At 59.1% G+C, this 11964-nt stretch overlaps 2 protein-coding genes across 4 annotated transcripts; one reads left to right on the forward strand and one right to left on the reverse strand.

Annotated features, from left to right (window-relative positions):
- Positions 1–517: 517 nt before the first annotated feature.
- Positions 518–6853, reverse strand: MUS81 (MUS81 structure-specific endonuclease subunit). 3 transcript variants are annotated; one of them, XM_045855196.1, is made up of 17 exons: positions 6788–6853; positions 5727–5911; positions 5497–5626; positions 5158–5261; positions 4554–4652; positions 4382–4450; positions 4149–4234; positions 3424–3576; positions 3161–3256; positions 2949–3070; positions 2757–2854; positions 2075–2191; positions 1886–1981; positions 1573–1701; positions 1373–1476; positions 771–854; positions 518–677 (listed from the first exon to the last, which is right to left on the reverse strand). In XM_045855196.1, exons 2-17 carry the CDS (start codon positions 5859–5861, stop codon positions 611–613), a joined length of 1689 nt encoding a protein of 562 aa, XP_045711152.1. In that variant the 5' UTR covers positions 5862–5911; positions 6788–6853; the 3' UTR covers positions 518–610. The 3 variants fall into 3 exon arrangements, 2 of the variants coding, with proteins under 2 accessions (XP_045711152.1, XP_045711151.1); XM_045855195.1 differs by having other exon boundaries at positions 5727–6036; positions 6690–6812; XR_006787607.1 differs by lacking the exons at positions 1373–1476; positions 6788–6853 and having other exon boundaries at positions 5727–6099.
- Positions 6854–8125: 1272 nt separating this feature from the next.
- On the forward strand, positions 8126–11739 carry CFL1 (cofilin 1). The gene is made up of 4 exons (XM_045855199.1): positions 8126–8380; positions 10281–10588; positions 10795–10871; positions 11103–11739. Exons 1-4 carry the CDS (start codon positions 8141–8143, stop codon positions 11213–11215), a joined length of 738 nt encoding a protein of 245 aa, XP_045711155.1. The 5' UTR covers positions 8126–8140; the 3' UTR covers positions 11216–11739.
- The last annotated feature ends 225 nt before the right edge of the window (positions 11740–11964 follow it).

Consider the following 11964-nt stretch of genomic DNA (forward strand, 5'->3'; position numbering starts at 1 on the left):
CCTAAAGCAAGGGTCAGCTCAGGCTGAGGGGACAGAAGTTGGGAGCTGTGTTCCCAAGGCTGGGATTGGTCTACCGTGGGCATCAGAGCCACCCTGGGGAGGGAGGAGGTAAGGAGGCTGCAGACTCAGGCCCCAGCAGAAACCTGGGCTGGGCTGGAAACCCTGCTCTAGGCAGTGCTGGGAGGCCCTGGGTTCCAATCCTGCCTTGGCCTCAAACGATCAATTTGGACAAATCCTAGCAGCTCCCCTGGGCCTCAGTTTTTCAATCCAAAAAGTGAGGCAATTGGACCTTTAGTGCTTCCCCCCCACCAAGCTACAGAACCTTTTATCAAAGGAAATGTTATTTGACCAGGGACCCTCTGATGACATAAAGTAGATTCAAAGTTGCAACACCTCCCTGCCAGTCTTATTGCTGCACCAGGAAACCCCAGCATCCTGAGGGGCTCAGTTGAAAAACCGCCTGGATATTTTACAAGGCCGGAGGCCTGTCGTCTCCTCCATAACACATCACGCTGCGAACACTTCCATTTTTATTGTAACCCAAAAGCTTCTGGTTAAAAGGCCGGCTAGCCTGGGAAGATGGGGGCTGGGGTCCGGCCCATGGCACACGTCAGGTCAGGGGGCTGTAGCTGCAGTAGAGCTGGGACAAGGTCCTACTCAGAGCAGGCCCCAGGTTCCTGCACGGAGAGAGAGGCTAACGAGGGTCAGGTCCCGGACCACGGCGCCCTCGGGCCCCAGCCATCCCCTCCAGGTCCCGCCCCTTGTCTCACCTCTGCAGTCTCCCACACTTGATGGTGCTCAGCAGCATCTCCTGTTCCTTGGGGGTGGCACAGGCATCATAGGCGGCCAGTAGGCTGGGGAGGGGGTGGGGCATTTGAGTCTCTAAGCCTTGCCAATGGCCGGCTGCTGGCTCACCTGAGCAGCCTGGGCCAACAGAGTCACGGGAGATGGGCAGGAAGGGGTCCTCACTGGTTAAGGGAGTCAGAACCACTGTCGTACTTCCTGAGCCCGGCATTCAGTGCCCTGCTCCATCCTGCTCGCCCCCCCCCCCTTCCTGCTCTTGCAAATGTCCTTCAAGTTCTTGGCTCAGTCTTCATGGCCCGACCCCTTCCTCAGGGATGCCGTCTCTGCGGCGCCAGGCGGAATGCTTCCCTCCTGGGGGCTCCGCCAACACCTGAGACACCGTCTGGTTCTGCCTGGCACTGTCTTCCTCGCCACCCGACCTGCAGGGACTCCCCGAGGTTCAGCCGAGCCTGTCCACCTCCGAGTCTGTCCAGCCCTCACAGGACCAGACCCTCTGCACTGGTTGAGCTGAATCCCATGCAGGGAGGGTGGGGGCAACGGACCCCTAAGGGGCTCTGTGGGGGCCTACCTGGCGGGGGTGCTGTACCGATCCACCAGGGCCGCTGCCTTCTCCCCGCTCACCCCCCGCACCTGCATCAGCTGCCGGGCGAACACCTCCCTCACGGACTGGGCCTGGGGTCAGGGGCAGACGGGGGTCAGGGGCAGACCGGGGGTCGGGGGCGGGCTGGGGCTGGGCCACATTGAGGAGGACCTGGGCAGAGGCAGTACCTTGTTCTTCATGGCTCCCACGTTGAAGTCACTGAAGGTGAGGAGTGAGCAGAGAGGATTTGGGGAGGGCCCAGCTCCTGGTTCGGGCCGCGCTGGGGTTCCCCAGGGGCGACTGCGTAGGGTATGGCCCTGAGGGGAGAGGGGATTGAGGCCAGGCCAGAGCTCTAGGGAAACCCCACTCAGCCAGTCCTTGGCAAATCCTAGGCCCCAGTGGGCCAACGTGAGAAATGGGGATCTCACTTGCCTCGCCTTCCTTGAGAGAGCCCAGGGCCCAGTTAAGGGACCAGTGCCAGACACGCGCACCCGCGCTCACCTGGTAGAGTCTCTCCAGGCCCCGTGTCAGGAGGGCCAGGTAGGCAGCTGACTCCTTAATGTCTGCTGTGCGCTTCACAAAGAACCCATCGATGACCTGGGCAAGAGGACCCACCAGAGGGAGGTGGCTCTGGGCCCAAGTCACAGGCCACAGGACCCCTGCCAGCCTGGCCCTGCCCTCCCAGCTCACCTGAGTGTTGGTGACAGCCTGCAGCAGCGTGCTCTCGGGAAGGCTGAGGTTGTGCGCTGAGCCGTGCTCCTCCACCAGGTACACCAGGCGCCCCAGGCCACAGCGCTTTAGTCGGAACTGGGGACGCAGAAAGGCGGGGGGCGGGGGGGCTGGTCAGGGCTGCCTGTCACATCACACTCAACATCTTCACGGGACGCTGCTCCCACCAATTCACCCTTCATCCTCCCTAGTCTTTCTGCCTGTCTCAGAGTGGCCTCCACGCCTTTGTTCAGGCTGTCACTCCTGCACGGAAAGCCCGCCCACCATCTTTAATGATGCCCGTTCTTCAAGCCTCCACCAGCCGGTACGTGGCCCAAACACGGCACCAGCCAAGGAGCCAGTACTGAGAAAGAGCCATTGCATTCCTGGACCCTTGGGCCTTGTTTATGCCAGACTGCAGGGGCCCGACACTCCAGGGTCTTCAATATGCTCCTCAATCCACACAGACCCCCTGTGCACCTGCTGTGTCCCTGGAGGGGCCCGAGGGGGTCTGATCTCGGGGCTGCCCTGGAGCAGCTCAAATGGGGTGTGGCTGCAGTTCCGGGAGCTCTGCCTTGAGGCTGTCCCGAAGTGGCCTTCCCGCTGAGGAGGCAGCTCCAGAGCAGGCAGGGAGTAGGGGACTCGGAGAGACGGGTAGAGGCACCTTCTGCTCCCGGAAGCGGCCATCGATGATGCTGCTGCACAGGTCGTCCAGCCGTTTACGCTCCACAACGTGGTCCAGGACCAGCTCCCCAGGTCTGGCTGCCGAGAGGCCAAGGTTCCTGTTGGCTCGTGTCCCCCCACCCACCAGGCACTGCCTCTGACGCCCTCTGACCTTACTGTCCACACCCCCTACCTGGGTCGCTGGGCCGGGTCTCCTGTGCCACCCACACGAAGTCCCCAATGTGCAGTTTGCGCACGGTGTGGGTCACGTGCAGCCTCTGCAGCTGATGGAGCAGCTCTGTCCTGTGCCTCGCCCTGCAATCGCAAGGTGGGAAGCTTAGGTCAGGGCAGGCCAGGGATGCCCCTGCTATCCCTGCCTCCCTCCCTTCCCTCCGCCTCACTCACCCCTTGGCCTCACTGACGTCCACACACAGCAGCACCCTGTACTCCCCAGGCCTCAGCTCCAGCGGTGGCTGCTGGACGCTGCCTTCGCTGACGCCGCTAGGGAAGGGGGTGTTAGTGTGTGAGGACGGAACCTCAGTGCCGGGGCAGTGTCCCTCCAAACCCAGGGGAAGTGGGGCAGCCGCAGCTCAGCTATAGGTGATGGAGACCGCTGGGGTGTGGGCCTCACTTCTGGAACTCCCCCCATCCCTCTACCCCGTGCTCACAGCTCAGTTGAGGCTGATCCTGGCACTTCCGGCTCTTCCTCCGGGGGCTCCTCTGGCTCTGGCTCTGGCTCGACGCCCACGTTCAGTGAACTCAGGCCCTCCGACTCGGCCAACCTCTGGGCCAGCTCCAGGCCCTCTGGAGTCAGCGAGTACCTGGCAGGTGGAGGAGACGAACACAGAACACAGATCTCTCCTTCTCTTTCACATCTGGCAGGCTCTCCTGCCTGCCCCCAGCTAGGCTGGCCTCACCACCCCCTTGGTTACCCTGCACAAATAAGTCCAGTGGCTTCCATTCCCAATGCCCCGGGCTGTGTTCTTGCCCTTCAGATCAGCGTTCTCTGGACCTGCCCGGGGCCATTCCTCAAGGGTGCAATAAGTACGTCTCAGACAAACTTTCCTCCCTCCCAATTTTACTCATAGTTCCTTTTTCTCTGGAATGTCTTTCCTGCATCTCTACCCTTTGAATTCTGAGAAATGTCGGATGCCATATCCTTAGCAAAGCCTTCCTGCTCCTCCAATAATCTGGGGCACACCCCCTGCCCCCACACTGCTTCGTCACTCAGACCCTCCCGGTACTCCCGCAGTGTGGGCCCCAGGGGGTAAGGCCTCCCTTCCCCAGCTTCGACGCTGTGAAGCCTGCGAGCTGCTGGGTGATAACAGCCCCACTCAGAACATCAGGCACGGTCCCCCTCCCTGCCTCTCGCACCCTCTGTAGTTGGCCCCACCTGGCTGGCTGGTGTGTCCTGAGCACCAGGTTCCTGTGGAGGAGAGAGCGGAGGGCTGGCCAGGATCTAGCACTCCCGGGGGCCACCTGTGCACAGGGGGGAAGACCCTTAGCGTACCCAACTAACCCCCTGTGCCCCACGCCACTGCTGGCTCCTAAGGAGGGCAGCCTCCGGTAGGCTCGGGGTCAGATCCATGCCCGCTCCGCCCCATCCTTCCTCATCTCAGTGCTCACCTCAGGAGCCTCCTGCGCACACTTCTGCAGCAGCTCCTCCTTGGTCAGGAAGCTGTGGCCACTAGGATTCTGTAACCAAGGCAGGTTCAGTGAGTGCCTGGGCCAGTCTGCTCCGGGAGCCTCAAGCCCCACGGACTCAGTTCCCCCCACTCCAGGTGTAGCCAGCGCTCACCAGGTGTTCCCTGTAGAGCAGCAGCAGTATGACTCGTGCGCCCGAGTGCCGCGCTGGCCAGTAGCTGCCAGAGCCTCCCACCTTGGGCCGGGCTGGAACCTGCAAGGTACAGAGGGGCTTTGAACACAAAACCCAGAGAGCTGTGCATTGAAGACCGAACCCCAGGCAGGGATGAGGTTCAGGCGCTCTCTCAGCCGGCTGCATGGCCCCGGTAAGCCACTCAGCTGCCTCTCAGTTACCACGTCCGTAAGACGGGCCAGATGGTGGGATGACCTGCGAAGCTGGCAAGAGTCGGTGGAGAGCTGTGCGGAGGTGGCATAATTGGCTGGCCCGGCCTACCACCTGCTGCAGACCAAGGGTGGTAAGATAAGAAAACTCAGTAACAGCAACCCCCAGTGTACTGGGCTTGGTCCCCTAAATAGCCTGACCGTGGAGTGCTTCCAAATGACTCTGTTGTCAATCAACATACCCATCTACAGATGTGAAAAATAAGTATCAGGAAGAATAACTCATTTGCCCAATACCAGACATCACTGGTGGGGCTATCTGGACCCAAGCCTGCTAAGTCCCCCAGGCCAGAAAACCTTACTCCTGGTGCTCCCACCTTTCCTTTCCCCTTCTCCACTGGCACGGAAGAGTCCTGGGCTTCGGCAGGTGGCCCTTCCGGGGCTGGACTGTTTGCTGCAAGTGAACCCGGGGCATGATCACCTGCGGGAGCAGAAGAGCGTCAACTTAGGACATCACAGGATCCAGGCGAGAGAGTCTGGGACGCTGCCAGCTCGTGTGGTAGCTGAGAGAGGCGAGGCTCTGTGACAGCCAGCCACTAACCCAAGCTCAAAGAGCAACCTGGACAGGAGTGGGGCGTTAAGGGATCCCAGGTGGTCACGGAGGCTGCTCCTGAGGGAGGCTCCGGGTAGCACGGACCCCCTCCCCTCGCGCTCACCGCCCGATGATCGGTGCTGCTGCAGCCGCTGGTCCAGCATCCGGCAGATCCCGTCGCCGAAGTGCCTTAGGATCTTAGCTTCTTTGCCACTGCGCAGGGGCAGTGGGTAACGCCGGAGTGAGCGCAGAGCCTGGAGCGAATAGTGGGTGCGGTACCGGGTCAAGGCTGGCCTGGTCGTCTGGGTTTGCCAGCACCAGCCCCCCGTGAGGCCCAGACGGAACTCAACCCACCTTTTGAAATACAAATTGTGTGCGGCGCCCCCTGCTGGCTGCCTCGTCCCGCCACTCAGTCAGCCAACGTACAAAGAGCGGGTTGGGGCATTTCGGCAGCGGGCGTTTCCGGCCCAGGCGAACCGGCACCGCCATGAGCCCTAGGACTGGTCTTTTGGCGCCTCACATCGGTGGGACTGGGTTGCCTCCAGTTTTGGATAAAGGATTCGAACCCTTAGCTCAGAGGGCTGAGGGCGGGAGCTCTCCAATCACGTGGTCCGATGAGGGGCACTAAATAGCCTCAGGCTGCCCTTCCCGTTTTTGCTCTACTCTAAAGAGAGGACTGCCTCGGTGATCTTTCTCTCCTCCCCACCCCATGCCCGCCCCTCCCTCTCAGCCTTTTGGGCGCGCCCCACCCAGGTCCCCGGAGACTTGACCCGCCCCTTCCTCCCTGGACAGGTTCTAGAGCGTCTTCTTTGTGCAAGCGAGAGAAAGGAGGACAGTGCCCCCTGTGGCGGGAGGGCTGGCTGGGGTGGTGCTTAAGCAAGTAACTGAGGCTGTCAGTTTCAGCCTCACCCTAGCACAGGAGGCTGGGCAGAGATTGGGCTCGTGAAGAGCCGGAGAGGTGGTGGGGAGCACAAACAGGTGCAGATGTATTTGCAGGGGAGATATCTAGGAAGGTGTGCAGGGGATAAGGGCACAAACTTAACGCAGGAGAAGCTGAAGGTCCCTCGGAAGAAACGATGTTCCCGAGCTGAGTGAGGGTGGAGATGAAAGAGGGTAGTTGCGGAGGGTGCAAAGTCGGGGACGTGCAGGGAAAGCCAAAGGATGGGGGGAGGGTGACAGGACAATTAGAAGAGGGAAAAAGCAGGTGCTGGGCATCCTGGCAGGTGTGGGGGAGGTGCCTGAGAGCGGCAGGTGGTTAGATTTGGAGGAGCAGGCTGGGATTTAGAAGCCCGGACACCACTTGGACGTTTTACTGACTCATTTGAAGAGAGGGACTCTCCGGGAGATTTAAAGATGAAATCCATGCAAAGAGATCGCAGGCTGAGGGGCAGGTATTGATAAGGTGGGTTACGCACAAGGGTCTCGGCCAGGAAACTGGAGAAACCCCAGAATTAAAACGGAAGTCGCGAGGTGCTTGTCCGGATCTGCCGCTCCTTCAGACTCCGCCCACTCCCCCCCGCCTACGCAGAATTCCCGCCTCCCTCCCTTTGCTGCCTTATAAGGAGCCTCCAGCCAGCGTTAGGTTTGGTCCCGCCCACTCTAGTCTCTTGTCCTAATAAGGACATCTAGGGCATCCCGTGGCTAGGAGCAGGCGGGAGCGCGTCTCCAGGGTAACTGCGATATTCCCCCACCCCCTACTCGTCGCTTTTGGAAACTCTAAAGCTCCAAAAAGGTGGAGCCAGCCTCTTTTGGCAGGATCGTTAGTTGGATGCGGGGGGTCGAGATGTCACCTTTACCTGAGGCTCCCCGCAGCTCGGTTGGTGGGCGGTGCGGCGTAATCTCTCCGACTACAACCCCCGACATGCTCTGCGAGGTACCCGTAGCTATCTCGGGTACCCCACTGCCGGCAGTTCCCTTTATCGTGAAACCCGGGCTTCCAGCTCTTCATTTACACTCTTTATTCCACTTATGGGATCAACGGCCCTAATTCTCTTGGTTGCGACCCTGTTTCCTCGACCTGCACAGTGTGAGGTCATGATCATTGTTCCAGGCCAACAAATCTTCCGGGGTCCCTCAGCCCAGCTTCTTTTTGTGCAGCTTATGTTCCCAAGGAGCTTGTCTCATTTTTGTGGGTGTTACATTAACCATATTCCTAGTTATCAACTAGAGAACGAGATTCGAGTCTGATTTAATGTGTATTTCCTCTTTTCTGTCTAGTAAAAGGCAGAGTCCTTGAATTGTACGCACAAACCCCTGCCCTTCTCCCTTTATTGCCTCGTGAACTTGCTAAACATTTAAAACAAGAACAAAGCTCTATTTTCAAACATTACTTTGTATCCTTTCCTTTATTTTTTTTTCTTATTTTATTGAAGTTCCACATTGCCTCTTAGGGTCAATCATGGCTTTGCGTATGGAGGGTGCTCAATGAATGTTTATTAGATGGAAGGCGCCTTACACCTGTGATTCTCCTTGCTCGAGGACTGTATTCCAGGCCAATGAATAGTAGCTTCAATTCAGAGACGAAAATACTAAATACTAATTTACTTAAATTTTTCATATCAAGGGACCCAGAAGTGCCAAGATGGATCTTAGAAAAAAACATTTCGCAACGGGGTGAAGAGCGGCAAAGTCTGGGCTCATTTTCGACTCTTATTACCAAGAGCCAAGGACCCGGGCCTTTCTGAGCTCAGAGCGTTTCCTGGGAAACTCGACCAATGGGCTCGTGCTCCGTGCCGTAACCCCGCCTCCCCCAAACTACATTTCCCAGTATGCAATGTGGCCAGTTGACGAAAAAGAGCGAGTTAGAGGGCGGTGCAATACCCTCGGACTTCATTACCCGTCAGCCCGCAGGAGGAGCGCCGGAAGCTCGCCCCGCCCCTCATTGTGCGGATCATACTAAACGGAAGGGGCCGGGAGAGGCCGCGTTCAGTCGGATCCCGGCAGCAGCTGCAGCGGCTCTCCTTTTCTTAGGCTCTTCTCACTATCTCCTTTTCGCTTCCGGAAACATGGTGAGCGCCCGGCCACGATGCCCGAGGGGAGGCCACTGCGAGTCGGTCGCCTGCGCTCGCGGGAGGGAAAGGGGGAGCGACGTGGGCACCCCCTCCCCCAGCGCCTGGAGCGGGATGAGGGTCTCGTGTTGAGGGGCGGTCGGCACTGGGGCGCGCGTGCGCGCCCGCGGGCGCTTGGGGGGGGCTGGTTTGAACGCAGCTCGCGCGCCCCCTGGGTTTTGCTCCCCTCCCCCACCCCGCTGGTGCGCCCGCGCGGACACCGGTCGTGGGGGAGGGGTCCGGGGCGCGCGCGCGCGCTCCTCTCGCAGAGTAACCGGTGTCGCGCGCCACAGCGGGGCCGAAGAGAGTCGGGTCACGGGAACGCGCACTCGACGGGAGCTGGCGGTACCCTAACTCGGCCCAGGGGCGGCGAAGGAAAAGCGCGCGAGCGGTCTTGGCACGCGCGCCCCACCCAAGGGCTGTTCCTGTCTCCGCGTCACCCTCCCTCGGCAGGCGGGTCTGCCTGGAGAGCAGGTGGTAGGGATGCCTGCGTCCAGGAGGAGCGGAGGCGGCGCAGCTAGCGGGATGCGGAGGCGGCAGGGTTCGGGCGCGGGAGCCTGGGATTAGGGGCTTGCACGGGGCGATATGCAGCGGACACCACAGAGGCCATGGCCCTGCTCCGGAGCGAGTGAGCCCTTAGCCAGCTGGGTTCTCCGCCCTGTACATTCGGCAAGGGCTGGAACGGCGCTGTGGGTCGGCGCGTGCGCACACATTCAGCTGGCCGCTCGGCCCGAAGCCCTAGATGAGCAGGGCCTTCGACTTTCCCGGATGGGGCCTGAGGGTGGAGCCGCGTTTAGGGAAGTGACCCAGGCGGCCACCGCCCGGAAACCACCCCGCCCCCTGTGTGCAGCCCGAGGGCTGCGAGTACCGAACGAAGGCCGTGTAATTTGCTCAGGCTCCGGCCCGCAGCCTAGGGGGCTGATGTGCTGCCTGGTAGAGGGCCTTCCTTCGGGGAGAGTCCCTGGAGGTGCTACTGCCTCTGGGTAGGGGTTTCTCTCGGAAAGAAGGCCGAGCCTAGCTGATACCCCTTTCCCCGCCTACTCCGGAAGCGGCTGAGTCACGTGTCCGGCTTCCTCTGCAGTTCCGGGAGGGGGGGCGCGGCAGATTTCTCGGTGGACAGTAGCTGCATTTCCGGGTGTCCCTCAACACGAACCACAATTGAAATTTAAAAGGTGCTCAAGGACCGTGGGCAGTTGGCTTTGGCCTCTTTACTTCTATTAGCGGCTTTTGAGGCCTATATTTATTCCAGACGACAGGGAGTTGTGTAGCGTCATAATTAGAGGTTGTAATTTTTGTCTTGGTTGAGGAAGACTCAAGCGGGGAAGAGGATAATTTGTGTACTAACTGCATTGAGCAGGTCTGATGAACTTGCCAGAACTGTTAAGCACCTTTGGTGCCCCGTTTAGCATTGCGTGGGGTCCTGGTCCTTTTGAGAAGAGATGATTGATGTGGTGTCTGTGTCCCCTTCACCTTTCTGAAGTTCTGAGTCAGCACTTTTTCCCAAAAGCTGAGATTATTGAGTACTGTGAGTGTAGAAACAAGTCAGTAGCCTGTGGAGTCTTTCGATTCCATTCCCTCATCACAGGCAAACCCCTGCTTTTCACAGGTCTTTAAGTTTTAGCCTGTACGATGTCAGGGTGAGGAGGGATGATGTTGAATTGGGTGATCAGAGGTCTTTAACAGTGGCGTGGGTGGGAAAATCGGTCACTCATTTTTTTTTGGGAAGAGGGTTAGTGACCTCTGGGGCTGAGGTCTGTACTCTTCTAGCATCCAGATGGGTCTCCTACGAAAGCAAAGGAGGAGCTTCTGGTGGAGTCCCAGAAACCTTTTCCTTACAAGGTCTGTGTGGCTCATCCCCCAGGCCTCCGGGGTGGCTGTCTCTGATGGAGTCATCAAGGTGTTCAATGACATGAAGGTGCGTAAGTCCTCGACACCAGAGGAGGTGAAGAAGCGCAAGAAGGCGGTGCTTTTCTGCCTGAGTGAAGACAAGAAGAACATCATCCTGGAGGAGGGCAAGGAGATCCTGGTAGGTGACGTGGGCCAGACTGTAGATGACCCCTACGCCACCTTTGTCAAGATGCTGCCGGACAAAGACTGCCGCTATGCCCTCTATGACGCCACCTACGAGACCAAGGAGAGCAAGAAGGAGGACCTGGTGTTTATCTTCTGGTGAGCTCCCTATGCGGTCACCTGTCCTAGCCCTGCCCCACTCCCCTTTCTCAGGATGGGCCTCTGTGTCTCCTATTTAACCGGAGGTGTGTGTTTGGGGTGGGGACTTGATAAAAAGCTCAAATGCTTTTCCAAGTCACCTGTAGCTCGGGGACACTTCCTAGACTTGGATGGGACTTTGCTGCAAGTTTCCTGTTTCTTTCCAGGGCCCCTGAGTCTGCACCCCTTAAGAGCAAAATGATCTATGCCAGCTCCAAGGATGCCATCAAGAAGAAGCTGACAGGTAAGAACCAGTAATTATGGTGCGACGTGCGCTTTTGCTCAGGCGTTGGCTGCAGGGCAGGGTGACTGGCGTGGCCCAGGAGGTTCCTCTCCCTCCCCTGCCCTGCCTGGTTGGAAGGTAACCTTGTCCCATCTGTTCTGATTAGTTTCTTCCTGGCCATAAACCCCGCCCCCCACCCCACCCCCACCCCAGTGCTTCCTGCTCACAGACGCTCCCCCTTGTTCCCCACAGGGATCAAGCATGAATTACAAGCAAACTGCTACGAGGAGGTCAAGGACCGCTGCACTCTGGCGGAGAAGCTGGGGGGTAGTGCTGTCATCTCCCTGGAGGGCAAGCCTTTGTGAGCCCCCTCCAGCCCCCTGCCTGGAGCTTCTGGCAGCCCGAGACCTGCCTGTGGGGGTTGCCGGCTGCCCCCTTCCTGCCAGACCGGAGGGGCTGGGGGGATCCCAGCAGGGGGAGGGCAGTCCCTTCACCCAGTTGCCAAACAGCCCCCCACCCCCTGGACCTTCCTCTTCCCTTCACCCCTGACGGTTCTGGCCTTCCCAAACTGCTTTTGATCTTCTGATTCCTCTTGGGTTGAAGCAGACCAAGTCCCCCCAGGCACCCCAGTTTGGGGGCAGCCTGTATTTTTTTTAACGACACCCCAACTTCCCACCTGTTCCTCCCCTTTCCCGTGCTGCCAACTTCTAACCGCATAGTGACTCTGTGCTTGTCTGTTTAGTTCTGTGTATAAATGGATGTTGTGGAGATGACCCCTCCCCATGCCACCTGGTTCTCCTCCCCTTTTCCACCTGGTCGTGGCCACTCGTGGAAGCAGGACCAGTAAGGGACCTTCAATTAAAAAAATAATAATAAAAGTCTCACTTAAGAGGGTGTGTGTTTCAGGATCGGGGCCCGGGGGACCTTGTGGGGTGTTAGGCTAGGAGAGTGAGGGGAGCATCTCCTCTCTGTACGCTGTCCCCAGCCGGCCCCCATGCCCTTTCTGGTCCCAGTGATGGGCCAACCCTCCCTCCTGACAGGTGCCAATAGTCTGGTTATTCAGGAGGTAGTCAGGGCACATCCGCAGGGGTCGTTCCAACAGAAGGGGTTTTGT

Source organism: Phyllostomus hastatus, unplaced genomic scaffold, assembly GCF_019186645.2.
Source record: "Phyllostomus hastatus isolate PE091 unplaced genomic scaffold, TTU_PhHast_1.1 phas_scaffold_11, whole genome shotgun sequence".
NCBI lineage: Eukaryota > Metazoa > Chordata > Mammalia > Chiroptera > Phyllostomidae > Phyllostomus > Phyllostomus hastatus.

Excerpts from the sequence above, each read along its gene's own strand:
- CFL1 (XM_045855199.1), top strand. The coding sequence starts at position 8,141 with ATGCAATGTGGCCAGTTGACGAAAAAGAGCGAGTTAGAGGGCGGTGCA. Across the intron at positions 8,381-10,280 it reads TTTTCGCTTCCGGAAACATG|GCCTCCGGGGTGGCTGTCTC; the intron begins GTGAGCGCCCGG and ends CTCATCCCCCAG. Across the intron at positions 10,589-10,794 it reads GACCTGGTGTTTATCTTCTG|GGCCCCTGAGTCTGCACCCC; the intron begins GTGAGCTCCCTA and ends GTTTCTTTCCAG.
- MUS81 (XM_045855196.1), bottom strand. The coding sequence starts at position 5,861 with ATGGCGGTGCCGGTTCGCCTGGGCCGGAAACGCCCGCTGCCGAAATGC. Across the intron at positions 1,477-1,572 it reads TGGGAGCCATGAAGAACAAG|GCCCAGTCCGTGAGGGAGGT; the intron begins GTACTGCCTCTG and ends CCCTGACCCCAG. Across the intron at positions 855-1,372 it reads CGGTACAGCACCCCCGCCAG|CCTACTGGCCGCCTATGATG; the intron begins GTAGGCCCCCAC and ends CCCCCTCCCCAG.